Here is a 26,428-nt window from a genome sequence, read left to right as displayed (position 1 = left end):
CTATAATAAAAATGTCGATTCACCGATCCGGACCGGTTTTTGGTCGTTTTTTTGCACTCATTTTTTGCTGATTCACTATTTTTCCATACAGTAAAACAACATTCTAGATCGCCGATTTATAGATCCAGATTGGTTTTTGCAATGTGCAATCCTGGTTATCGATCTGTTTTTTAAATCACTGCGCGACAAGATGTACTAGTTTTAAAAAAATTAATTTATATATATATATATATATATATATATATATATAGAGGTCAAGATTATTGATTGGAGGGTTTTGTGGCAAAATACATTAGTTTTTAAAAAATTAACTTTTATATATATATATATATATATATATATATCTTAAGGTCAAGATTATTGATTGGAGGGTTTTGCCACATCAAAACAATATGTTTGGTTCTTGAGGTGCGGTCTTATTTCTATAGCATAAGGTTGATAGCTGATATAATTTTTTTCCATCCCCCAAATCCCACACAAGTGAACTTTATGCACGTGTAAAGCCTCCTATTACAAATGCCCGCGCCCATCTTGAATCTTCGCAAGCCTCAAGAGGCCACAGCGCGAAAGGATTATTCTCTCTCTTCAACTGCGTTCTCAGAGTATTTAAAGAGAGAAGGGATTTAATCCAAACCCTAGAAATTGATTCAGGGTAATAATTTTACATACTCCTACTTCATTTTTCTGTAATTTTATTCAGAATTAGTTACAGCTTGATTTAGTACAATGAAAGAGTTTACTATTATTTGTTGCAGAAATGGATTCTCTTATATCGGTTTCCAATGTACAAACTTCGTCGATATCAATCGGTCGAGCCGTGGCTGTGATTCTCGGCTCGCGCCAGAGAGACCTTGATGCTTCATTTTCTCAGATTTGTCGCAGTTATCAGAGAAGAAATGGAGGTTCCACTAATCCAATGTTCTTATTAATCAGAGTTTTGGTTTTCTTATTAATTTTGTACCTTTTGTTAATTATTTGATTTTTGGTGAGTTTCAGGTTTGCTGGAGTGCCTGCGTAAATTGAGGAGGTTTGCCTGCATTTGTGTCGAGAGGGGCGAGCCATTGGATGAGGTGCTCATCCCCATGATCGAACATGTAAGCAAGCTTGCCTTATTTGTAGCAGCTATCCAGTTTTTGCTTTGAAAATTGTTTGTTCAATTTGTTCTCTCTTTCGTTTTTGTTTTGGAAATCAAGTTTCTGGTTCCCTGTCTGTTTTCCTGGGCCTCAAAAAGTTGAAGTTGTGTTCTTCTGTTATCCCAATAGATTTAGTAATTCTGAATTATCCATAATATTATCGTCACATAATTACAATTAATTATTATATAGTTATCCTGCAATTGTAATTTTGTGTAAACTGCATGTTAATATGAGAACTTTTATATGTAAGCTAATTAGATCTTATACTTCCATTTATGTATCTCCTTTTCAGTGTGTCAAATTTGTCATGTAGTTTCTTTTAAGATAATATACTTTGCCTCATTCATCATTTTTAAAATTTGAAAAGTATAGGTTTCCTTCCAGTTGATCTTCCAAATGACGGCAGGCTTTGTACATTATGGACTTTTCTCTCTCTGGTCAGTCAGTAAGTAAGTCAATCCTTCCCTCTGGTTAGTCTAGTGACTCTAGTCTGAGAAAGAGAGGTAAGAGCGCTTTCTCTTTGATTCTAACTCTAAATAGAGGAACTAAAGCTCTTACCACTGGTTGTCTTGCTTGTTGGTCAGTCAGTTCTTCTTTCCCTCACTCTGGTAAGTAAGTAAGTAGTTATTCCTTCCTTTCCTAAGGGTAGTCGGTTAGTAAGCCCTTCCCTCCTTCTCCTAAGGTATAAGTAGTTTAACCGGCAGTTATAGGAGCGTCAGGGAAGGGTTTTACATATTTGATTAAAAAAGTGAATCATCATGACTTTATTTTAGTGATTTTGGATACATGCGTGTCAGTTACAAATTCTAGATTGGATAGAGTATCTTATTTGGCAATCTTATTCGCAAGCATGATGGGGATTGGTATTTTCATTTATAAGAACATTCTAACCTGACAGTTGGTTTGCCTTTCATCTGTTGAAATAGTTTGTTGTCTCTGTTGTAGGCAGTGAAATCGAGCAGTTCAAAGAATTGCAAGAAAATTTGTAGTATTCTTTGTTGGTTATTTGAAGATGAAGATCTTTTTGGAGCCCTTTCAACTAATCTTACAAGCATTATTGTGAAAAAGGAGGATCACTACATTGCCCTGGGGTGGTGCAAGCTAATACAATACCTTGTTGATCATGAGATAATGTCAAATCAGTATTCAGATGGAGGTATCTCAACAAATGCTTCTTGACTTCTCAAACTTAAAGAAATTGTTTTATCTCATATAGATGTTATCGGTCAACAAAGTTTATCTCATATTTTTTTGTGGAATATTTTATATCACAACCTATATGGAAAAAGCTGGCCAATGGTCATCTTACTTCGTCCGTTTATTTTTCCCAAACAAACTATGGTTTCTAATTGCACTCTTTTTTTCTTTCTTTTGTTTTGTTTTTTTGGGATGATTCTAAGTGGAAGTTTTCCATATTATTGATTATGAAATAGATCCAAGTATTATTGGAGGACAGTGTAGAAGTTTTTGTACAATTGAATGGTAATTCCATGTTGTATCTTTGATTGCTGACAAATCCAAAAGTAGAGATCAAATATTGTTGCTTTCAATGAACGTTTCATTGCGGTGACTGAGTTTATGCTCTCCTCATCCAGGTTCATCAAGATGATTCCTCGACATCTCTGTTTCCAAAGCTTCACTTATTGTATTAAAAAAAAAACCAAATTAATAGAAGTTATCATTGCTGATTGAGAGAAAGGATGGACATGTCAACAGAGCTGTTATCATAGCATGTATGCTTAGTGTGGCTTTGTAAAGTTGCCATGGAAAAGGCCCATCGACCTGCCTCTTACAAACCCTTTCGTGTCTCATGGTTACACCGTGAATCTTGGAGCCATATCAAAAAATAAATGAAAAATAAAAAGGAAATGCTAAACGGTATCTCTGCACTGTGGGATGTCAGTATATATGTTTAGAATGCCCGTGCTTGACGATATTTCTCTTGATTAGCATTACGTGTTTCTATTTTCTATTTTGAAAAATTGAACATCTTTTTTTGGCTTTTGCCTTCCTGGGCATTAGAAATGGCATAGCCATTGCCCCTACTAAACTGTGATATGTGCTGGAGGTTGTCATGCTTGTCTTGGCATGTCTTATGGGCAGTGCCTGTGTGGGCAATATGGGCAATATCATCTTGCCACATTGTTGTACCAAAATATTGCTACCCATGCAAAACACGTTGGCCAGAAGCTTGCAGTTGCCTTACCAAACCACATAAAACGCATGGACCTATTGATGATCTATGTCATCAAATGCATCACATGTTAGTCCTCATGTTCATAATGGCAAAATTGAACTGGTTGATGGTTATGATAAAATACAAAGGCACTTAATTGTTTTCTATTGAGAACTGATGGGTAGAGCTATGTCAAGTTGCTTGAGAAGCTACCAAGGGATGGAACATCACAACCTTTTGATAAAGATAGACAAATCATGAAGAAAACTAAAAAACAAAAATAAAAATAATGATAGAACTAAGATAAAGAGGGACAAAACAAAGAATGTAATAACATGATAGGAGAAGACAGAAGCATGGAAAATAACTGCAATACCCTCAAATGGAGGGTGCCCTTGAGTTTGATCACATTCACTGTGAGACGGGATTGCGTTCAGTCAAGCTATCATATGTGTCTCCTATAATTGCTATATTGAGCATTAAGCATGAGATGCTGCACTAATTTGAATATCTGTATGAGGTGTTGAAATAATCTGAATTTCTGTGTATCATATAACAAAGTGTAGCCAATTTTCATATTCATAAAATTATATCCAAAGAGAAAATCGGATGAACCTATTCTAATCTTAATATATAAAATTACCGTGCATTCATCTGTCGAGATATTATGCTTTGGTAGTTATTAGCATTCAGGTTGAAATGTGAAGCTTATGTTTTCTTATTTCCTTTTAAGGTTCAGTCTATTCTAGTGGTGAATTGTAACTTGTGATTCTCTGTTTAATAACGTTATGTTGAATGTTAGGGAAACTCCATAGGTCCTTTGATCTAGTGAAGAGTCTATGCCAGTGTATTCCACATCTGTCGTCCATTGTATGTAAGGGAAGGTGAGGATTAGCTCTACACAAGTCAACATGGATATATGCAAGTTCAGGAATTTTACCTTTTAGGTGAATTGAAACCTTGTTTTTCTATTCTTTCATTGATAATTTTGAATGGCATTACAGTTCATTCATTAGATTTGAGTTTCAAGCTTTCTAGGAAATTTTGAAGCATGGTTTTTGGTGTTAACTATTAGATCCTCATTGCAAGAGAAAAATAGAAAGTTCTTTTTAGAATCTACATATTTCCATGGATCTTATTTCTCCCATATCATGATTTTGATAAGCATGATCTTGAGAATTTATGGCTCTTCGTTCATCAGGAGAGTGTTTTTATTTTCACTGCCCATCTCTTCTCCTTGACCTCTTGGACATGCACCAAGTTTTGATGTTAAGTGCTGACATAGGTATTGTGTAATATGTATGTAAAAATAAAGATACATTGAACATTACGTTGAAAAGAGGAATTTTTTCTGATGTTTGCGAGGTTGACTATGTTATCTTGTTGCATTTTTGGCTCATCTAACATTAACATGAGTAAACTATTGTCTTTGATGACTATTCATTGTCTTATTTAGCTTTTCTTTCAAAGTCTGATTTGCAAGTACTTGTGCTTGTAGCATTCTGCAAGATGATTTTGCATTGCCAACACGCCTTTCAATGGCTGCAGCAGACTGCATTTTAGTCTTGACCGGAGCATTAGTGGGATATCCACAGATTTCAAAGGCTTTGAGTAACAGGAAAACATTATATGATTCAAATGCATCCAGAGAGATAGTCGTCTCAACACCTACTAGCAGCGAAAGAGATGGAAGTTCTGCATCCACATCCTTGCATGGGTCAGAGCCTATGGAAATGGGGTTGTTGCTGTGGAATCTTCTGGGTGAACTTGTTGTCCTCGTACAGAAATTACAGGCTGTACGTCTAAACTCAAAGTTTGTTTTGATCAGTCTTATTTGTACGAAAGTGTTCTCTTATCGTATCTGTAGGAATGGTTACATGCTCATGTTCTATACGATTCTTGCATGTGATTAATTCTCTATCAATTTGGGTGTTGGAATGCTCAACTGAGAATCACGAACCTTTACAAGTACTTCATCATGAAAACTTTGATAATGTAAAGCGAGTATCTGAACCACCAGAATTTATTATACTGCACAGGATATAGGAAATGATTAAATGTGATTTTATGTTAGAAAAGGTTTACAATTGTCTGCTGATTGTGAAATATAACTGCAGCATTGTAAATTGGGGGATCTACACTGTAAAACTCATCCTCAGTGAATATTCAACTAACTTGGGTGAAACTTCTGAAGTTGCTGCCTTAGTCACTTCATTATTGGCATTTCCTTCTCCAAACCTTTCTGTTGTAAACTAATAATCTCTAAAAATGTGTAAATCACGTGAAATTGCAGCTGTCCCTCAAATCAAGAAACAATTAAATATCAAGCTGGGTTGAAACTTTAGGTTCTGATGACGGTGTGTAGCCATTAGCATCCATTGTTGATACTGATATTGATTTCACTTTGGAAGTTTATGAATTTGGTAGTATAGCTATAGTGCTGTGCAACGACCACATATTTGGACTATTCTCTGTCAGATAGCCCTCTAGTTGAACCTGTTATTTGCAACTAGTAATACATATGGTTCGTGAACTTTTTAGGGGAATTAGTGTTGGTGAGGGAATTATTTTACCTTCCATTAGAGATCGAACGTGGACTTTGACTTGCATGCTCAAGGAAGAATAAGTTTCTGAATCCTCTTAGGACATCTTTTCGGTTGGTTGAGATCAATAAACCAGAGCTTCGGGGTGCATTTCGGGCCCTTGTTTAGAATACTTAACATGAGCCAATGGCTAATACTGAAATATAAAACTAAATAAATATGCATAGTCTTAAACTCAATTGCCCAAATTAGATTTTCATTTAATAGAAAGCTGCATACTTTTGATCTTCTCCCATTTTATTTTTTTACATATGAAGCAATAAAGAGATAGGGCTTCAAGATCCATTTTCAAGTCACACTGGGCTGTCTTCCCTTTTTTATTTTGTGTTCCCTTTGAGCAAAATTAGGGAATATGGAACATAGAGTTATATAAAAGTTTGGAGAAATCACCAAAATATTTATATAATATATGTAATAAAAATTGGGGTTTTTGGCCACTCAGGTAAATAAAATGCAAAGACTGCGTTATTTGTGAGATTTGGTTTCTAAATTTTCTTCTCAGGTTTCGTAAAATAATAAAATTATAACCATATTTTTTCTGCATACCATTTTTAAGAAATTTGGGACCTACAACAGTTGATGCCTGTTGTTCAAGAAGCCTGAGCCTGGCTTAATTGGTTAGCGCTTGACGATTTGCAAGGCTACACCTTAGGCTCAATTCTACCAAGGATAGGGGCCCTCTCCCCACTGATCCACTCCAAAAAAAAAAGATTATGCACATCAAATCTTCTAAAGATCTATCATCATGAGATGCTTCTGTCACTATACATTGCATCTTAGGGTCCAAACTGCCTATTAGCGAAATTAAATGACTAGTATTGTTTTCATTTGTCTCTTTATGCATACCTTACAGAGTAATATATCGTCTACCTGAATCAAGATTCCCAAGGCTGTATTAAATGAGATACTTTCTACCACATACACTGGTGAAACTAATCTATTGCAGTCTGCCATGGCCAAGTTCTTATCTCCCAAGGTGTCTGAGTCACATACATCACACAACCAAGTCAATTTGAGACTCCTAGTGGTGGATTCACTTGTTCCAGCATGGCTTATTATGGGCAATGCATCAGTTGGAGGTAAGCCATGGGAAGCTCAACAAAAAAGTTCATTATAAGTCTATAAGATATTATGTCAGTTCCAATATACACAATTCAATCCTTGTGGCCCATATACTAGCATTTGGACTGCACTGGCTACTCATTGACTCGAATACACGAATTAAAACACAGTGAGAGCTAAAATGAAGAAGCTTATATACTACAAATACCAGGAGCCCAAAAGCCAATGTTAAATGGGGACCAACACAAAAATTGGTATGGAAAAACATGTCTGTAAAAGTACTATATCGAAAAATAATAAGGTTTTATATAACATGTTTCTCATTTCATTATACATAATGCAAGGTGGTGGAGTGGTAGATTTTGCTCTTCACTAACAAGATGTCACAAGTTCGAGCTGGCCCATTGCTGGAGTGTTTTGTTTTTTATATCCAATAATTATACGTTACATATAAAATTATTTGCAATTTTTTTCTTCTTCATGCGCTCGCAGGGTGGTAGACCTCACCACAAAATTTCAAGAGATTCATGGTTCTAAACATGTGGAGCACCACAATTTTTCAAGAGATATTTGGTTGCTCTACATTTTTGTTTTTAGTCTTTGCAAACTTGAAAGGATAAATAAAATTTATAGGACCTGAAACCTCCTTAGACCAATGTAACCTACACCTGTAAGCTTTGGAACTTAGCTGTTCAAAAAATGTGGACATTTCTATAAGTACCTATAGGCACTAAGGTACGATGTTATCATTCGACATGTATGGTCAAGGTGTTGGGCCGCATATAGAAGTATTGACATGCATCAACACGCTACACATTAAGAATATTCAAGTAGTGCCAAAAATATAAAATCATTAATATAACATCCAATGTTCGAAAACTCAACCACCTAATGGGATGAGCGGTCAAGACGCCTAGGCGGCATCTAGGCAGGTACCCTAGGCGGCTTGTGTCTAGGCACCTGCCTAGGCCGTACCTTACCTGCCTAAGCAGTTTAGTCAAGGCGGCCGCCTTGATGCAACATGCCGAGGGTGGAAAAATGCCCTCGGCTAAGGTTACTTTTGTAACTTTTCCTCCTAAAAAGGGGGAAAGGGTTTTGGGGTGTATTCTAAACCCCGACAACCTAATCCATGGCTCCTAGAGAGATCAAAACTTCCTAAAAACCTCGAATCTGTGATTTATCGAAAGATTGATAAATTTTTATTTTTTTGATTTCTTCCCAAAACATAGGCAATAGTTTGTGGGTACTTTTAGAGCTTTTAGTAGTCGATTTCGAGGACTTTTGGCAACCCAATAGAGGAGGTTTGGGCCAACATGATTTTGATTTTGATATTTTTAAACTATTAGCATATTTTGAATAAAGGTTTTGATTTGTTTTTTGCTATAACGTATTATGTTGTAAATCATTTGTTTTTTCTTTTTTAAATTTTTTTCCTTTTATAGCATATTTACATGTTTGTAGTTGAACGAATTGTTTTGTGATTAATTGAATTTTTCCCCATTTGGATGATGAAATTGGGCCTATATTGAATTCTTTTATGAATGGTTGATTCCTTTTTTGTACAATGTGTCATATTTTGAATTATTTGTGATTGTAAATCTGTGTTGTAATTGTAATATTATATTTCCTCTTTTTCACAAGGGGTTTGGCGCTCTAAAATTGCCCTAAAATCTCCCCAAGGCCTAAAACCCTGCCTTAAGAACTCCTTAGTCCTTGTTTTGTTGGAGGGAGGGCGGGTTTTGTTTTGGGAGTGGTTCCATGTCACTGGGCGGGTGCCTAGATGACTAGGCTGCCAGGTCCCCAAAATGCTTGGCGCCCCCCTTGGCTTTTTGGAACATTGATAACGTCCTATTTGGCACAAAGCTGGTAGCTGGAGTAAAATAGTTTTCTTTATAAGCCACAGTTTCTTTACAAGCCACAGTCTCCTACATAGAATTTTGACTTTCTGTATTATGATCATCATGTGGCTTCATCGTGGAGAGACGAGTAATAAAGGCTTTGAGATCCTTCATGGATGATTTCCTGAATACACATGGTGGAAGTAGTCCCTGGTTGGGTTTCATGCTCATGGCCTTGGAAGAAATTTTTTACAACATGAATCATACTATTATGCAAATTCTCATTTTTATAAATCTCACTTTTGGAGGGCATAAATTCTGATAAGCTTTCTTTTTTTGTTCTCCCTTATTTCTTGTCTCTAATAGATTATAACTGTGAATTAGGATTTTGGATGAAATATAATACAGTTTGTTAAGCGAGTAGGATACAATTTTTTGGAAACTTTGTCATTTGATTGATAAAACAAATCAAAGAGATTTTTAAGTAAAGACCTTATAAGGATGAGAGTGTAGACAGAGAAAGAGTGGGAGAGTGTTTAGGAAATTTAGAGAAAATAAGAGTAGTGAGAAATTTAAGTCACACTCCTAGTTATTTTGGGCACGTGCATTTTATGATGCTCTTGTCACTAGCGATAAAACTTATTCTTAACATATTAAGTTAATGGAAGAGTAGTAATTTTTAGTTTCTATTTCATTTTTAAGCTATTGTTATTTATTTTGTTTAATGTTTTAACCTTTTTTAAAAACTTTTCTGTATTTTAGGAGAAAATACTGTTATAGTATCTCCTATTTAATAATTAGCATATGATAAATATATCTAAGTTTTTCATGAAAGTTTCCTATTTTGTTTTATTACTCTTATTTCTTCTCCATTCTACGTAATAGATTTTTTTCTAAAACCAGGTATTGGAGATAGAACATAAAAGAGACTTTTGAGGAGAGACATACAGACATTTTCTGGCAAGTTTGTGGTTAGATTTAAATAAGGGAGGGGGAAGGGGGGGGGGGGGGAGAGAGAGAGAGATTAGTAGACTTGGAAAAATGTGTGTACTTAGAAATGTAAAAGTCACACTAGTATTTATTCTCTCTTTCATATGTGTATGTGCACACATACACACATACAATGCATTTGACGACAGTACTAGATTGCACTCTTGGCTGTGGTTAGATTTAAATAAGGGAGGGGGGGGGGGGGGGGGGGGGGGGGGGGGAGAGAGAGAGAGAGATTAGTAGACTTAGAAAAATGAGTGTACTTAGAAATGTAAAAGTCACACTAGTATTTATTCTCTTTCATACGTGTATGTGCACACATACACACATACAATGCATTTGACGACAGTACTAGATTGCACTCTTGGCAGTATGACGTTGTTTTGTTTGTGTGCAACATGCTTTGCACGGCATTGTTAGTTTGAGCATATATCTTGTATGTACAGGTCTATTTCTCTTTACCTTAGTGCATGATTTTGGTATTTGTGGTGAGGTCTGTTATTGTTCTTAGGTGCTTACAAAGCTAAACATACTATAATCAATATAACGTGGATGGAAATAATTCCATTCTGCAAATTGAGAGTATTTTATTGCTTGCTACATACTAAGAAATAAGAATTCAACGCACAAAGGAAACTTATGCATAAATCTCCATCCATTTCAGAATATGGAACAGCAGATGGTTCACTTTGATTGACAACCACATTTTGTATGTTTTGAATTTATTGAAAATTGAGATTTTGCAGTCTTCTTGAAGTTTGGCTTCTAAAGATCCAATTGTTATTCTTGGTTTACATGCAGTGGAGCAAGAAAAGCCGGCCCTTGCATGCAAAAGGTTTGGGACAAGTATTAGCTTGGTTGCAAGAGTTGAGAGAGTACTGTGGTTCAACACTAGATGAAACAGGTATGATGCTCAATAAGTCTAGTCCTGTGCATTTAACCTATAATCAATGCTGTTATCTTGAACATTATAGCTGTTTCTTTCAATTTCACCTTCAGGAAAACAAATGCCTGATACTGGAATATTGCTGCTGTCTTCTTGTTGGAAGCATTATGTAAAACTTTTGCGCTTGGATGATCACACATTTTCTGTAAATTTCATGGAATTGTTGAAGCAGTATATAGCTGGCCTTCAGGTACAACTAATTCATGCAATTCTTGTCTCTCCAACTTGAAGTTTGTCATGATTTATTTATTTTCTTCTTTTTTTAGGGTGTGTGGTGTTATAGAATTTTCTTTATACCACAACTTTTCTTTGTCCATAAACTTATATTATGATGTATCCTAATGTTTCTAAATGATAGTTGAACTTCTCCTGCATGAATTATGCTTTAAATCTATTGTCATGATTGGGGATAAGTCTCTGACCAAAAAAAAGGAAAAAAAAATTCCCCAAGCAATTGAGTGCTCTCCAAATAGAAATTATATAAGTTCATAAATATGAAAGGTCATTTTGTTGCTATAGATATGTAAGTTCTTTTGGGCAGCATTGTCGTTTCCATTGAGTATTTTGTTCTTATTTGAATGTTTCCTAATTGTGTTTGTCCTTCCATGTCCTCAACGAAAATCGATAGATCATTCTTCATCAATTTTGTAAGCCTTTTTTCATTAGTTCATCTTACTTATGGTTTATTATTTGTTGCAACGCCATTCGGATTATCAGGCATGACTCTCAAAGTCCTTCACATTCCTTGTATAGAATAGATATTTTGGCATTACGGTTGATAAATACCTCACTAAAAATGATTTATATTTGTCAGGTTATAAGACTCTCTTGTTAAATATGAGAGAATCATATATTCTCAATCTTGAAAATGAGTGTTCAACCCCCTTCTTTACAAATATGTGAGTGCCAAAAGAATGAAATACAATATGAACATGTTATAAATGTCTCTGGTACACTTACTATGAAAAACATGCACAACATCCCCCCTTCACATCAGAGCATCCAATGACAGGATTGACCATTGTTATCAAATTCTTTCCGCTTCGGTCGAAGCTTTCGGATTTTAGGCATAAACCGAAGAGAAGCAAAGTCTGGTGCTGCCGCTTTGATCAGATTCGGACCGCTTCGGGTTGCTTAGGTCAAATTCGGACTGCTTCGGGTTTGTTTTAGGTATGCTTCGGGTCTACTTCGGTCAGCAAAGAAATAGCTATATAATTTATTTTTGTTTAATTTTTTAATTTTTATTTTAATTTTTTCCATTATTTGTATATATTTTATATATCAATATCTAATGTATTTATATTAATTTTTTTTTAAAAAAAGTTCGATGTCTTCCCCTGAATCAGCCGAAGCACTGAATTGCTTCAATTTTCTCACCAAAACGAAGAAGACTCCGAAGCGCATGTGACAACATTGGGATTGACATTTCATTTACTAATTAATTGTGTTTATCTTGAATTAAGGACATGATGAACAAATCTGTAACTTTTCTGTTGAATTCAGTGGTGGAAGAAGCATAACGCCATTGCTTAAAGAAGAAGATGTAGTCTCAGATAAAAAACTCAAGGATTTGTTGTTGTAGGTTTCATGTAAACAATGTGTGACCCCAATGTGGGTTGTATATGGGTTGTATAAAGAATGTACCAATTATGGGTGTAGTTGGCCATACAATCTGGAAAAAGACAAGGACTACTGCCATCTTAACATAATCAAAGAGTGCAAAAAATGAATGGAGATCAAGACTCTTAAACTTTGTTAGAAATGCCCAATTTGTCAATAATTTGACAGAACCATGCACCTTCCAAATTATATATATATATATATATATATATATATATATATATATGCTGACGTAGGCCCACTAGCCTACAACTACATATAGGCCCAACGGTCTAATTTGGGCTGATCCAATGATCACGATTGCATTTCATATTTGAATTTTAATTTTTTTATATAAATCCAAATCACTTGAAATATTGGGCGTGTGTTCTTTAAAAATACTAGAATCCCATAAAAATATCAAAAAAATATTTCGTAAAAATTAAATTGATCAACTGCAACATTGCAAGGGTATTTTGGTCAATTTATATTTTACGAAATATTTTTTTTAATATTTTTATTAGGTGCGTGCTGATGAGAAGAATAAACGCTTAAAATTTCACATGATTTCGATTTATAGGAGAAAATTAAAATTCAAATACAAAATGAGATCGTGTCCGTCAGATCGGCCCAGATTGAAAATTTAGCCGTGCATTCTACTCATCAAGGCGCATCTAATAAAAATATAAAAAAATAATTCGTAAAATATAAATTAATCAAAATACCCCTAAAATGTTTCAGGGTATTTTTGTCAATTTATGTTTTTGGAATTATTTTTTAAATATTTTTATTAGATTCTACTATTTTTTAAAGATAGACTTTCAAAATTTCAAGTGATTTGGATTTGTATAAAAAAATGAAAATTCAAATACGAGGCCATTAGTATAATGCCATTTCATGAATGAGGTCATTAGTATAGAAAATGGGTGTGCATATTGAAAGTAAACAAAACAAAGACATTGAATTTCAAATCTCGTAAGTCATAACACAGGGAGAGAGGATAGAGTGTGGGTTTTATAGAGAGAGAAAGGGAAGGGTTTCTTGCTGGTATTGGAGAGAAGGAGAGCGGGAGAGCCGAATGCTCTAGAAAAACTAGAGAGGGTGAGGGAGAGAGATAGAGTGGTTTTTATAAAGAGAGAGATTTCTTGCTGGTGTTAGAGAGGAGAGTGGGAGAGCCATATGCAGTAGAAAATCTAGAGAGCGGGTGAGGGAGGGAGGCAGAGAGAGTGGGTTTTATAGAGAGAGAAAGGGAAGGGTTTCTTGCTGGTTAGAGAGAGAAAGAGGGAGCGAGAGTCGTATGCAGCAGGAAGTTTTGAGAGAAGGTGAGGGAGAGTTAGAGAGAGTGGGTTTTTTAGAGAGAGAAAGGGAGGGGTATCTTGCTGGTTAGAGAGAGGAGGGAGGGTGCTGGTTAGAGAGAGGAGGGAGGGAGAGCAATATGCAGCAGGAAATCTAAAGAGACGGTGAGGGAGAGAGGTAGAGAGAGTGTGAGTTTTTTAGAAAGAGAAAGGAAGGGTTTTCTTTCTGGTTAGAGAGAGAAAGAGAGGGAGAGCCGTATGCAGCAGGTAATTTAAAGAGAGGGTGAGGGAGAGGTAGAGAAACAGAGTGTACTTTCAAGGGCATGGGATGGAGCAGGGACCTGGAGCTTGCACAGGTTGCTTAGCTCCTTGGTCTTCACCTTGCTCCAGGCTGGGGAGTGAGTGAGGAGAAATGGGGGGGAGAGAGAGAGTCAAGAGAGAGATTGAGAGAAAATGGGGCAAGAGAAGAAGGGATGGGATACAGAGAGAAAGAAGTATGAGATAGACTGATTTTTTACCAAAAGAGGAAATTGGGGATGAAGAGAGAATTTCTAGGAAATAGAGAGAGAATGGGCGTGTGCTATAGGGTTTCACTTGGGGAGAGGGAAGGGAAGAGAGCGAGGGGTCACAGGTGGGAAGGGATACATACTACTCTCGGGTACGGGGTGTCAATCGGTATCACGTTTTAGTTTGAACATTTCATTTCATCAAGGCCGTTCAATTTGGCCCAATTAATCACCGCCCTTGGTGCACCCATTTGTTGTATGTGAGCCTGGATACGTGATCCTTTCCCATATATATATATATATATATATATATATATATATATATATATATATATATATAAATTGCAGAAACGAAGAAAACTACAGGGAAAAAAAAACAAATCAACAAATGCAAGCAAGAAAACGGATACACTAATATATATATATATATATATATATATATATTATATACTACTTGATCCTTTGAGTGAGGGATACAAGCACTCTTGGAAACCACTTTCTGTCTAACAAAGTCGCAATACGCTTACTATATGCTTGGTCTGCTCATGAAAGATGAGACAAACACTATTTTTATGGCTTCCTTGTTATGGCACTGCATATTAATTGAGTAGTCTACTATAATAGCACTCTCTTTCAAGTTGCCTTACCAACTCAGACAAAAAAGATGTCACCATTCCTTATTCTGCCACTTGTCACTAGATTAGCAACACTTAGTTTTTTACTTTTCTAGGTTTTAGGTTATAATCTAGCCACAAAGAAGGGTTACTGGATTGTAGGGATGGTGATAATGAAAGAAAATGGGGAAGAAAAATTTTGTTTCTTAGTGTTCCCTATCTTTAGCCGTATTTGTTTGAAGTGATTAAAGAATACTAACTGTCGCTAATAATGTCGTGCTATTCTTTGAACTTGCTGGTAGAATTATTTAGTTATAAAGAGCTTTCATCCTATATCTGCAGCTGTATACACAACAGGATGAAGCTGAAGATTATCCTGGTGGAAAGGACAGTCCAGTTGAAACAAGAAAGTTTTTCCTATGCTGCATAGCTCTTCTGTGGGGACGCCTTAATAATGAACGCCTTGAACTTGCAATGTCCAAAACTGGGCCAGAGTTTTTAAGCATATTGCTTGCACAGGTTTGTTTCTTTTATCTTTTTCCTTTTTCCATTTTTCCTATTTCTACTGTCAGTAGCATCCTGTTGCCTTTCTTCTTGTTTGCTTCTGGTAATTCGTCATTTGATCGAAAGAAAAAATATTTCAGATTACTTTTTTTCAGTAGGTTGAGAATCATTTTAGCCCTCTCCTTTAGGCTTGTTCCACCTTCTGTGGCTCATCCTGCTGAATGACTGAATTACATAGGTTATCTGATCTTCTCCATCATGGAATGGCTTCCTGGACGAACAAGATAATTAAGCGCTCTTGCTTGTGAGGGTCTCCCTATTAGTAGAGGGGTAGTTTTGTACTTCCTATACATCCAGCATCTCTGATTCTCCACCATTTTTGCAGAGATCCTTGGCTTCTTTCATTGCCTGTCTTCCCTCTTCCTCTTTTCCATCATCCTTTTTCTCAGCTGCTTGCTCATTCCTCTGTATGTTCTTTATTTTCATCCTCTGGATGTTCTTTAAGTTCAACATAAAATTCTTGACGATCACCCCCTCTCATGCATAGATGCATGCAGACCAATCTGCTCACTTTGCAGGTAAAAGGCACTTGTCTGGTACCAGAGATGGCAATTACTTCAAACTGGCGTGCCAATTTTTGTTTAAACAACATTGTCACTATATAGGAAGGGAGGGTTCTGAATATTTTAATCTACTATGGCTTGGAAACCCATATTGATCGCCTATCTGTTAAAGAATTGCAGGTGTTCCTGAGGGGTTATTCAAAGTTTTTATTGGGTAACCATATTGCTTTAGAGTCAAAACGTTGCTTGCTCCGTTCTTTGTTTGGTCATCAGAAAATATGTTTTCCTGCATTTTGAGGCAGAATAAAACTGGGTGTGTTTTGTATAAGGCTGGGGCCCTAAACAATCAAAGTAAGGCACACCTCCAAATAGTTTGGGTTGACCTGAAAATTTATTTTCATACCTAATAAAATTTAAAGCTTCAAAAATAGTGTAGATCCATCAGATCTATGAACAATTGAAAATCTTGAAAATTGACGGTCCAGAAAATGCACTGCATAATGCACTATTTTCAATACTTGAAATCTATTTATTCTCTCGTTCATACATTTTGAGGTTGAGATGATCGATTTGAGGATTTTTGGGCATCGAAACAACCTTTTAGAGTGACTTTTTGAGGTGTGCCTTAACTTAATTGTTCAGAGCCTCACCCTTATATAAACTTTTTCCAATAGAAATTGACATGTCAGTTTTAAGTAATTGCCATCTCTAAACTTTAGATATTCTTAGCATGGCTGGTAATTTTTCGATATGGCAATTCAGTTTTGGAATTAATAGACTCGCTATTTAAAGTATGAATGATTTTTTTTTTTTCTTTTTTTTTAAGCTTCGTTGCAGGGATAATGTTCTGGTTGAAGGAGGTGTAGATATATTGAGGAAAATGATTTTTAAGTCAAACTTTTCCATCTCCGCTGATACTGAATTTGACTCTGGCCAAATCAAAGTAGTGGTAGACTTACTGCTTAACCTCCTTGATGAGAGGGATTCTGTTGCAAGAGCTGTTGTCTTGCTTATTTCTGAATGCTGCTCTATGTATCCTTTGCATGATTCCTTGGAGCCTGTTGTATATCACTACACTATTTCATACAATTAAAAGAAAACTCACTGCAGTATTTCTCTATCTACAATTCCATTATGTCAGACTTAATTGATTGTTTTCCAGAAATCCAGATGGTCAATGTTTGCAAGAGATTTTTAAGCGTCTTGATTCTGGAAATTACAGTCAAAGGAGCAATGCTCTTGATGTCATCTCAGAGTTTATGTCTATATGTTGTGTATCAAGAAAAGCGTTGATCCCTTCATTGCGGTATATAGCATCATTCTGATGAAAAAAATCTACCCAGCATGTTTCGTGTGCCTATATGTTTGATCAATCGTAATGATTATAATGTAGACAAAATATTGCATTGCACCTGCTGGAATGCCTTGGAGATGACGAGCTCATAATACGCGATAAAGTTTCTCGTTTGCTCTCTCAGCTTGGTCAGTATGTAGATTCTCTCTTTTTGTTGTGTCCAGCTGGATTACCTTTCTCCCCAACTTTAAAAACACTTGCTTCCACTTGTGCAGTATATAAGCTGAATATATTTCTGTAGTCATTTTCGTATTTCTAATAATTGTTGAAAAATTGATAGTTACTTAAATTTGCTTGGAAAAGAGTTGTGGCATCTAAATAGAAGTTCTCTTGTTTCTTTGCTCTTGTAATGTGTTTATTTTTGAAAAACCATGTCTTATCTAGATCCTGAGTTTGTTTTTCCTCCTCTGCTACTATGCGTGTATTCTTCGGATGAGAAAATGCAATCGGCTGCCAGTGAGGCCATTCTTGCAGTGCTCAAGGGACATGAACAGACATGTGATGTGGTGGTTGCGCTTCTTGACTCTCTCAGGTCAGTAATTTTCGCTTTTGCAAGCATCAGGTTGTAGTTGATGGAATTTTTATAAGCTAAAGAGGACCTGACCTATATAGACAATAGATGGGACTACATCAAATCTTTATGTTTGACCTATGATAATATGCTATGGCTGGCACTAATCATTGGTAGTGTGAACAGAAATATTAGTCAGAGCCCAGCTATTCCAGAAAGCCAAGGAGGGTTAAGAGAATGTATACCTTCCAGGGTAAAGACTTCTCAATCAGGTACATGTTCATCATGTTATGCCAATTTCATGTTCTTTGTGTCTGAAGTCTTACAACACGAAGCAAGCATTGTTGTGTTCATTTTTTAGTGGTATAAGGTTAAAATATGAGTTATAGATACCAATAAAAGAAGTGGCTCCAGTTTCAAAAGGGTGTTTGTAGCATGTCAGGGTGTTGCATCAAGCCCTGCATAAACCTTTAGGTTTGCTAGATCCATATAGGAAAATGAATTGAGACAGGTAAAAAAAAATAGACAAAAGATAATAAGAGAGGAAAAGCTTCGAAACTAGGAATTAATTTTTTTAAAAGTTTTACAATATTATCCTTGCTTCAGAAGGAATGAAGAAGAACAAGAACAAGTAAAAAACAAAAATAATCTTATCAGAAAAAAAAAATAGAAACTGTTATGGAACCACAGGTAAGTGAGTGAAATTTTAAATGTGTTCTTAGTTTTATTTTTATGTTTTATTGGATTTATGACGAAGCATCTCAATCTGGATTCAACATATTCTTTGCTTTTTCCTTTTGGTAATTAAGTTTCAAATACCATACTTTTTCTTCACACTTGCAATCGCAAATGTAAATATGGATCGGTTCTACATTCACTTTTGGGAATCCATATGTTTAACCATTTCAAAAATTGACAAATCTTGTAGTGTTCTTTATCTAGGATTGATTAAACTGTTCCTGGATAATGTTTTGGTTGATCATTGTTATTGCTTTACCTGTTATTCCTATCTCAGGGACCAAAGTGGACATTGATCAAGTACTTCAGTTGGTACCCAAGTGGTCAGAATCTGTAAGACAGAAATAGTTTATTTGACATTTCATCTTTGTATTGTTCATCATCAAAGTTAATTGGACTTGTGATTTCCATCTTCAAATAAGCCTGTGATCCATTCAAACATTTTCTATTGATGTGGCTCATATTCTATGTACCATGTATTACCAATTGCTCTTCAAGTTTTGAATGTGTTATTCCTTAACTGTCATTTTTGAAGGATGCATACATAGAAAATATACCGAGGAGCCTTATTTATGTTGTTTCATAACCTCAGAACTATTCTTTTTGTCATTAGCTGACCGGCCCTTTCAAGTCTGAGAATTAATATAAGAAAAGAAATTATTTCTGTTGAATTCTTAGCTTGGAATTCTACATTCCCATTTCTTTCAGTAACTTCATATTAGTTGCACTTATGTACACATTGGTGCACATTCTTGGATTCGGGAAGGTTATCTTTCTTTCTAGATATATTTGTGTTTCTATTTGTTTTCTGGACCTCATTTTCACATCCACACTTTATTAGGTTCAAGACTGGCGCACTTTAATTGAAGTTCTTTTAGAAAAGATACTGGCAGACCCATCGAATGCAATTCTTCTTCGATTTTTGGGTTACATTAACGAGCAACTGGCAGAGGCTAGGGATCTACTCCTCCATCGAGTTCTCTTACATATGCAAGCTCAGAAAGAGTAAGTATATTGTAAGATTATTTTCGTGACAGTTCTAATATTGTGATGCACAGTTCTTTACTAAGTATTTTGTAAGTTGCTGTATGAGATTGTTGTTGTATATTTTCAGTCTCTGAGGTTGCATATTGAGATTCTACACTGGTAAGGTTATTTTTGACACCAGATCCTATTTATCAAAGTCCCATAGTGTAGCACATAATGATGACTCATGCCCCCCCATAACAATAAGTCTCATTTATATCTACCAGAAAAAGCACCTTCTAACTTATCACTTTATTAATGGTGATAGAACCTCTGCTCCCTGATGGCATTAATTCGTAGATGATTTTTTGCAAATAAATTTAATGCCTTTGCACTACAGTTTTTGCAAGTAAAATTTAATCTACGCATAGTCTTAGACCGTAGTTAGATTTCTTTTCAGGGATTGTCTACAAAGATACCATTTACCTTTTGTACAAGGAGGTCACAATTATTCTCGATCATTAGAAGTCAAATTGAATGGCTTAGGGTGAGTCATGACGTCCAAGAATTTATTTTTTCGAACTTTGTTTCTAATCAATGACACTCTTACAACCACCCATTTTTAAATCTAAGGGGCAAGAATGATTGTGACCTCCTTGTACAAAGGGTAAATAGTATCTTTGTAGACAATCCCGTCTTTTCAGTGCCTTCTCTTTTATCTATTGTAAAATGTACTAAAATACTGAAAGTAGCACCTGTCATTGATTCTGGAAACATTTAGCTTACTCTCATGAAGTCAAATGCATGGAAAGTCCATATTTGAAATATAACTTTGTCAATGTACTTTGATCAAAACTATGCCGTTAGTCCATGTGCATACAGTGATTACAAGTATTAACACTATAAGATGTCCCTTGAGCTTCGGCAGGGTGGTAGACATATCAGTTTGGGTGAGGAAGGTCAAGGGTTCAAGCCCTTGAAGTTTGTCCCAAAAAGAGTAAACAAGCTGACCTACCCATTTTTTTTTAAGAACACTATAAAACTTTATTTATGAAGCTAACCTGATTTAAATTCCTCTAAGGAAACCAGTGTGCCAACTCTACAAGAACCCTATCTTGTGTTTTGTAGGATACACAAGTGACTAGGGAAAGTCCTTCATGTTCTCTTCTATATCCATCCTCGTTCTCTTCTCCATCTTTCTCTTGTGTTTGTTCAAAACAATATGAAGATTTTGGTGAAAAATTTATGTGGCGTTCTGAAGCTTTAATCTTTTCTGTTGTAGGTTAAATGAGGACATGATCTCTAAGTGGGCAGATGGTGACTCTCATAGCGCCAATGGATTGAAAGAGTCATTATTTGATCGCCTTTGTCCATTACTGATTCTCAGGATGCTTCCATTGAGGGTATTTAGTGATCTAAGCTCCTCTACATTGTATGGTCATCTGCAGTTTTCACATGGTAAGTTATATTTTTGTTTCAAGTTTGCTAACAATTTATGTATTTTAAATCTCTGAGCAGGAATATTTTCTGCATTCCTATCACATAATGAATCAGAAGAAAAGGCGGCCTACTACTTTATTGAGCTTGAAATCCTTTATGATTTTATTTTTAACAAATTGAAATTCTCTCTTATGCTGGGTCAAAAACATAATTTTCACATGACTTTTCTCAAAAAAAAAAATGAAAACATAATTTTCATGTGACTCTTCGTTTGGAGTTCTTATTTTCTTTGATTGAAGAAATGGCATAGTAAAGAATAGGTTAGCAATCAGCTCTCGGCTATTTTTTTGTTTACTCCCTATACATAAAAGCTCCTAATACATTGTCTGAACTCAATAAAAAAATGAACCTAATTATTTTATATCCAGGCCTTTAAAAGCCCTAAACCACTAATTTTCTTTGTACATCAATACATCAAGGCAATTTGAATCGTAAGAGCTCATTGAGTTTGTTTTTTATGCTCTGTGTCAGCTTAAATAAATGATTATTTTTGGATTGATGCGCTGTAATAATGATGGTCTTAACATCCATTACATTCCTATAGTTTGTGCGGGATTTATTGATTACATATTGTCTCACATTTCGTCAGGGCACAGCAGTTTTGATCCAGACAGCACTGGTTGCATAACTACTTTCCTAATACACAGGTAAATTAAAAATGTAATGCGTGTGACCTTTTGTTGGCTGAAATCAAATCTTGTTGTGTCTTGACATCTTTTCTGGGTATCCTTAGGGCATTCCTTTTGCTTGAATTTGAAGATGTTCGTAAAGTTGCAGCAGAGGTTTCTGGCCGTCTTCATCCCCAAGTATGATATACTGGTCAATTGCGATGAGAATTAGTGATAGTGCTAGCATGACCATTTATCTTTTGGGTCCATTTCATAAGTGATTTTCTTTTTTAGGCATGCATGATATATCTTCATTCATTGCATAGTAAATGTTTTGCCATCACTGTAGATAGGATTTATCTGGTTGCCCATCGTTGCCAACAAGAATATGAGACCGCTATTTCAGGACAAGGATTTATATGGAGAGAGATATTCATGGTTGATCTTTGGCACTTAAAAGTAGTTTGAGGTGATAATATGTATGAATTGGCCCTTGAAAAGTTGTGTATTACCTGTTTTCAACAATCAGAGAGCATGGTTTAAGCCTGCCACCAAGCCTGTGCATTGTACTTACCAAATTTGTGAAATCCATGTTTGATTTTGTTTAATTACATGTTTCTTGCCTTAACTCACCATGAAGAGCCTTCAAGTATGCAGAGAATAATCAGCGAACATACTTGGCATGGTGAGGTCCAGTATATTTAATACAGAGGATTTGGTAGCCTTTCTGGCTTTGTGATATTTTCCCTGCTATGAGACCTGTAAAATCTAATCACATATGTCAGTGGAGGCCTTTCATCATATCCTTCCTTGCTTGATTCCATTGAGCATCACTTCATCTAGTTCTTAGGTGTTCATGCAAAGGATAACCTTCATGAGCATACCATTTTATCCTTCACCAAGTTCATCCTGGTGCATTTTCTTGGTGCAATTTGAAATTCTCATAATCTAAGGTCTATATTAGTCCAATGTATCTCTTTTTCTCCTCATTACCTTTTAAGTTTTAGATTGCTAGCAATCTTTTCGTTAATTTCAGTATATTGCCGGGTTGGGATTTATGCTAACAATTTTCTATTGGCAGGTCATCCTCCCTATCATAGGAGATCTTCTAGAGAATGCTACAGTATCTCGGGATTTGCTGAAAATGAGAGCTTGCTTATTTGCAACCTGTACTTCTCTTCTGGTACCTATTTTACCCACTATCACCCTCTTCTCTTGGCTTATTCACAGTTTGCATTCCGCTTCTGGTACCTATTTTGTCCATCGTCTCCTCTACCCACTGGTGTTCATACTCTCTCTCTCTTTTGATGTTTGTAGTATCCATTTAATTATTCATTCTTTAGGTTTGGGGCAAAGAATCAGTTGTGCACCCTGTCATGGTTCAGATAAGGAAATATATGGAGTTGGCCCTAAAATGGCCTTCTTTGGACTCTGATGAAGGTTTGCACCTATTATTGCAGTATAATTTACACTTTTTCTTTGTCAGGGAAATATACCATGATACGATGGAGTATGGTTGTCGGTCTCCAAAGGGCCATCCACCATCCATTCCTAGTGATGAACAATGTAGATTATCTGTACATGTGTAAATGTCCTAGTAGGCCCCATTACATGATTCATATCCATTTTTCATCATCATGATTGGTCGGTGGACTTTACCTTGAAGAATCCACCTTCCATTCCTAGTGATGAACAATGGAGATTCTGTACCTGGGTGAATGTCCTAGTAGGCCCCATCACATGATTCATAGCCATTTTTCATCGTCATGATTGGTTAGTGGACATTACCTCCTTTGGCATACTACATACCATACATTCAGTGCACTACCATACAATTTCCTTTTTCTTTTTTGCTTATCTATGCGAGCTTGTCAGGCTTCTTTGGACCTAACTCTGAAGTGGGTTTCCTCATCCTTAGTTTCCAAAGCACAACATGGATGCATTGATTGTCTAGCCTTTATGATATGTGCTGAGCTAGAGGCTTTGGTATCACCAACCAACAGTGATGTTCTAAACAAAACAGACCCTCTGAATGAATCCCAGAGTCATCTGCGTAAGGGCTTATTACTGCAAGTTTGTGAAGAACTTGAGAACATACTCTTATTATTTCAGTGATTTTTCATTTAGGAAACTTGTACTGTAGTCTAATGGTCTATGATATCTCATAGTCCATTGGGGTCATATCCGTCAGATGAAATGGACTGTGATGAAGAGATACAAAGATGCATTAGAACAGGAGATGACCACAACTGTGTCTCTCTCTCCCCATCACCCTCCATCATTTCATCAGATGGTATGGACATGAGGGACTATGTTTTCCATATTTCATTGGACTCTTTAAGGAAAGAGGATACTTACCCTTGTTTCTGTTTTCGTTTGTTTCACTAAGACTTCATGAACCAAAATGCAGGAGATACACTGGAGAATGGTTTGGTTCTCTCGTATGTTATTCAAAATTTGATTTGCCACAAAAATGTCAGATCATTCACAAGTTTGGAGGATACTCAAGCTAAAATTGAGCCTTTAGACTCCTCTCCTATAGAAAGAGGAGGTTCTCTGTTTAAGGGTTCAGCTCCACTTCCATTTCACTTGTGCATGGCAAATGTTCTCATTAGTGCCTGCCAGAAGATGCCACCTTTAGCCAAGCCATTGTTTGCTCAAAGGGCCCTTCCGCCTCTTATTCATTTTGTCAAGGTGGTTGATATTGAGTGTTTTTCTAATTTTTCCTTAAATTCTTTATACCTCTTTCATTTTATGTCTGGGAAATTTGTAAACAAAGTTAATCAAAATATATAACTGATATATTGTACAATATTTTTTTTTAATAGAAGTTTTTGTAAAAAGTATGTTGTATAGAAATGTTTATAAGATGATGTTATACAGAAATCTTTATAAGATGATGTTATATAGAAATTTTTATAAGATGTTATAAATTTTCAATATATACAATTGTATACGTATTTCCCATAGAAATATAATTTTTGGGAACTTATGTATACAAAACTTTTATTCTGGTATATAATGGAATTTCAGCATTTGTAAAGTTTATCTTAAGATCAATGTCTAAATGACAGAGAAAATCAACAATAAGTGACTTGAATTGTTGAATGCTTCAAACCACTAGATATGCACCAGATAATAACATGGTAGTGAAATGTAGTGTCAAGCTAACACCATTCAGAGCAATATATGTTTTGTGGGACAAACCATTCACAATTTCTCTCTATCATATGATACATAGTTTTGTTAACAACCATCTGCACCCAACAACAGATGTTGGAGATTAACCGATGGGCATTCACCCAGTTTTGTGCCATATGCCAGAGACAAGACTGTGCAAAGAATAATTGCCATATGTTGTCTATCGAATTCCATTCTACATTCAAGTAACTGTGTGGTGCGCTTCGTAAACCCTTTTGGCTCTTTAATGTTCTCTTGGCAGGTAATGGAACAACCGGAGATGAAAGTTGCCTGCTTGCAGGTTCTCTTTACGGCCGTTTACCATCTTAAATCTGCAGTGCTTCCTTATGCGACTGACTTGTTCAGCCTATCTATGAAAGCTTTAAAGACTAAAGGAGCCACAAAGGTATTCAAATGATATAAGTGATGGGATCTTGTTTATTTTGCATTGACCAAAGTCATGGGTAATATAGCAATTATTGTAACTTTTTGATGGTCCATGGTCAATTAGGTGGAACCTTCACTAAGGCCTAACCATTCTCTCTCTCTACTGTGCATTCTTTCGTATCATTTTAGTGGGTGGGAAGGAACTATTCTTATTAACGGGGTGGATAAGAAAGCTCTTTAGTAAAAATATTGCTCTTGTTCTGTGAGAAACTTCAAGGGTTTTGATCCTTGACCTTCCTCACCGGATTTCTTAGAGGGCTAGGTGAGATTCTAAAGGACTGATGAAGCCCTTAGTAATCTTACTCTATTAAGTGCTAAGAGAATTAAATAGAGCGAGAAAAAAGTTTTTAATAGTAGTCTTCTCTTCAAGCTTCTCTCACTAGAGATTATATGCACCAGGAAAGAATTGCAGGAACAAAGCTCATTGCCTCCCTAATGGCCAGCGATGATGCAATTCTCAAAAGCATCTCAGCAGGTTTGCTGGAAGCAAGATCAGTTTTAGCAAGTGTTTCTTTGATGGACTCCTCACCTGAACTGCAAGGTTTGTGTGAGAAACTTCTGAGTTTTATAACTTCTCCTTTGAACAATGATGTTCGTAGTGCTCTTCAACTAGGCTGAAAGTTGAGAACTTTGAGGTCCCTCTGTCTCTCTCTCTCTCTCTCCCTCTCTCTCTCTCTCTCTCTCTCCACTGTAAATTATCTAACAGAAGAGTGTACAGTCAACTTTATGAAATTTGTGCTGTTATTTGAAGTTCCAATGCGTTCAACTGTTTTCATTTGTTGCTTTTCACTTCACACGATCTTCAATACTTCGCAATTTTGCACTGATCAGTTATCAGTCAATTCCAATTAAATGGGGTTTGTAGAGCACGCTTACATGTACATGTGATGCACAAACAATATACAACAGTTTTCCTCAAATGTCTGTTTTGGACAAGATCGGTGGTGATGAACAATCCTCAAACGACCTGTGATGGCAGTTGAGATAAATGTAATTAGCTGTTTGTATGATGCATTTCCTGTGGTATGATTTTTGTTAATTATGTTGCCACTGTTATGATTTATCGAGAGCAAGTTGTAACTACCTTTTTTTTAAGCTGAAGTTGTAACTAATAATAGTTGCCAATATGCCACAATAACCTCTCTCTCTCTCTCCTTTTTTTGAATGTAAATGTGTATCCGATTCATTTATCGTCAAGAACTGTACCAGATTACCCAGGGGCAAAGCAAGATCAGTTAACTACCCACCCAAAATCTATTTATAAGTAACGAAGAATTCGGAGTACCTTGTTT

At 35.9% G+C, this 26,428-nt stretch overlaps 1 protein-coding gene across 30 annotated transcripts; it reads left to right on the top strand.

Moving 5' to 3' along the window:
* The first annotated feature begins 538 nt into the window (after positions 1–538).
* Positions 539–25,893, top strand: LOC18439992 (ARM repeat superfamily protein). Of its 30 annotated transcripts, none has more exons than XR_016052910.1 (26): positions 542–652; positions 756–902; positions 997–1,094; positions 1,509–1,585; positions 2,082–2,292; positions 4,115–4,196; positions 4,811–5,108; positions 10,607–10,709; positions 10,805–10,941; positions 15,108–15,284; positions 16,659–16,864; positions 16,995–17,138; positions 17,226–17,314; positions 17,571–17,718; positions 17,884–17,969; positions 18,713–18,758; positions 19,277–19,440; positions 20,684–20,859; positions 21,491–21,548; positions 21,635–21,707; positions 22,591–22,692; positions 22,853–22,949; positions 23,428–23,562; positions 23,920–24,203; positions 24,952–25,095; positions 25,536–25,893. XR_016052910.1 is itself a non-coding variant. In XM_088863141.1 (26 exons), the coding sequence occupies exons 4-26, from the start codon at positions 1,555–1,557 to the stop codon at positions 25,752–25,754; spliced, it is 3,219 nt and encodes a 1,072-aa protein (XP_088719267.1). In that variant the 5' UTR covers positions 542–652; positions 756–902; positions 997–1,094; positions 1,509–1,554; the 3' UTR covers positions 25,755–25,893. The 30 variants fall into 30 exon arrangements, 19 of the variants coding, with proteins under 19 accessions (XP_020526345.2, XP_020526344.2, XP_088719268.1 ...); XM_088863141.1 differs by having other exon boundaries at positions 1,509–1,581; positions 18,713–18,768; positions 23,920–24,206; XM_088863147.1 differs by having other exon boundaries at positions 1,509–1,581; positions 4,115–4,259; positions 18,713–18,768; positions 23,920–24,206.
* The last annotated feature ends 535 nt before the right edge of the window (positions 25,894–26,428 follow it).

The sequence above is a fragment of the Amborella trichopoda genome, chromosome 3 (genome assembly GCF_054954075.1).
Source record: "Amborella trichopoda isolate Santa Cruz 75 chromosome 3, AtrichopodaSantaCruz75HAP2 v2.0, whole genome shotgun sequence".
Taxonomy (NCBI): Eukaryota; Viridiplantae; Streptophyta; class Magnoliopsida; order Amborellales; family Amborellaceae; genus Amborella; species Amborella trichopoda.
This window is presented reverse-complemented; position numbering and strand designations above follow the sequence as displayed.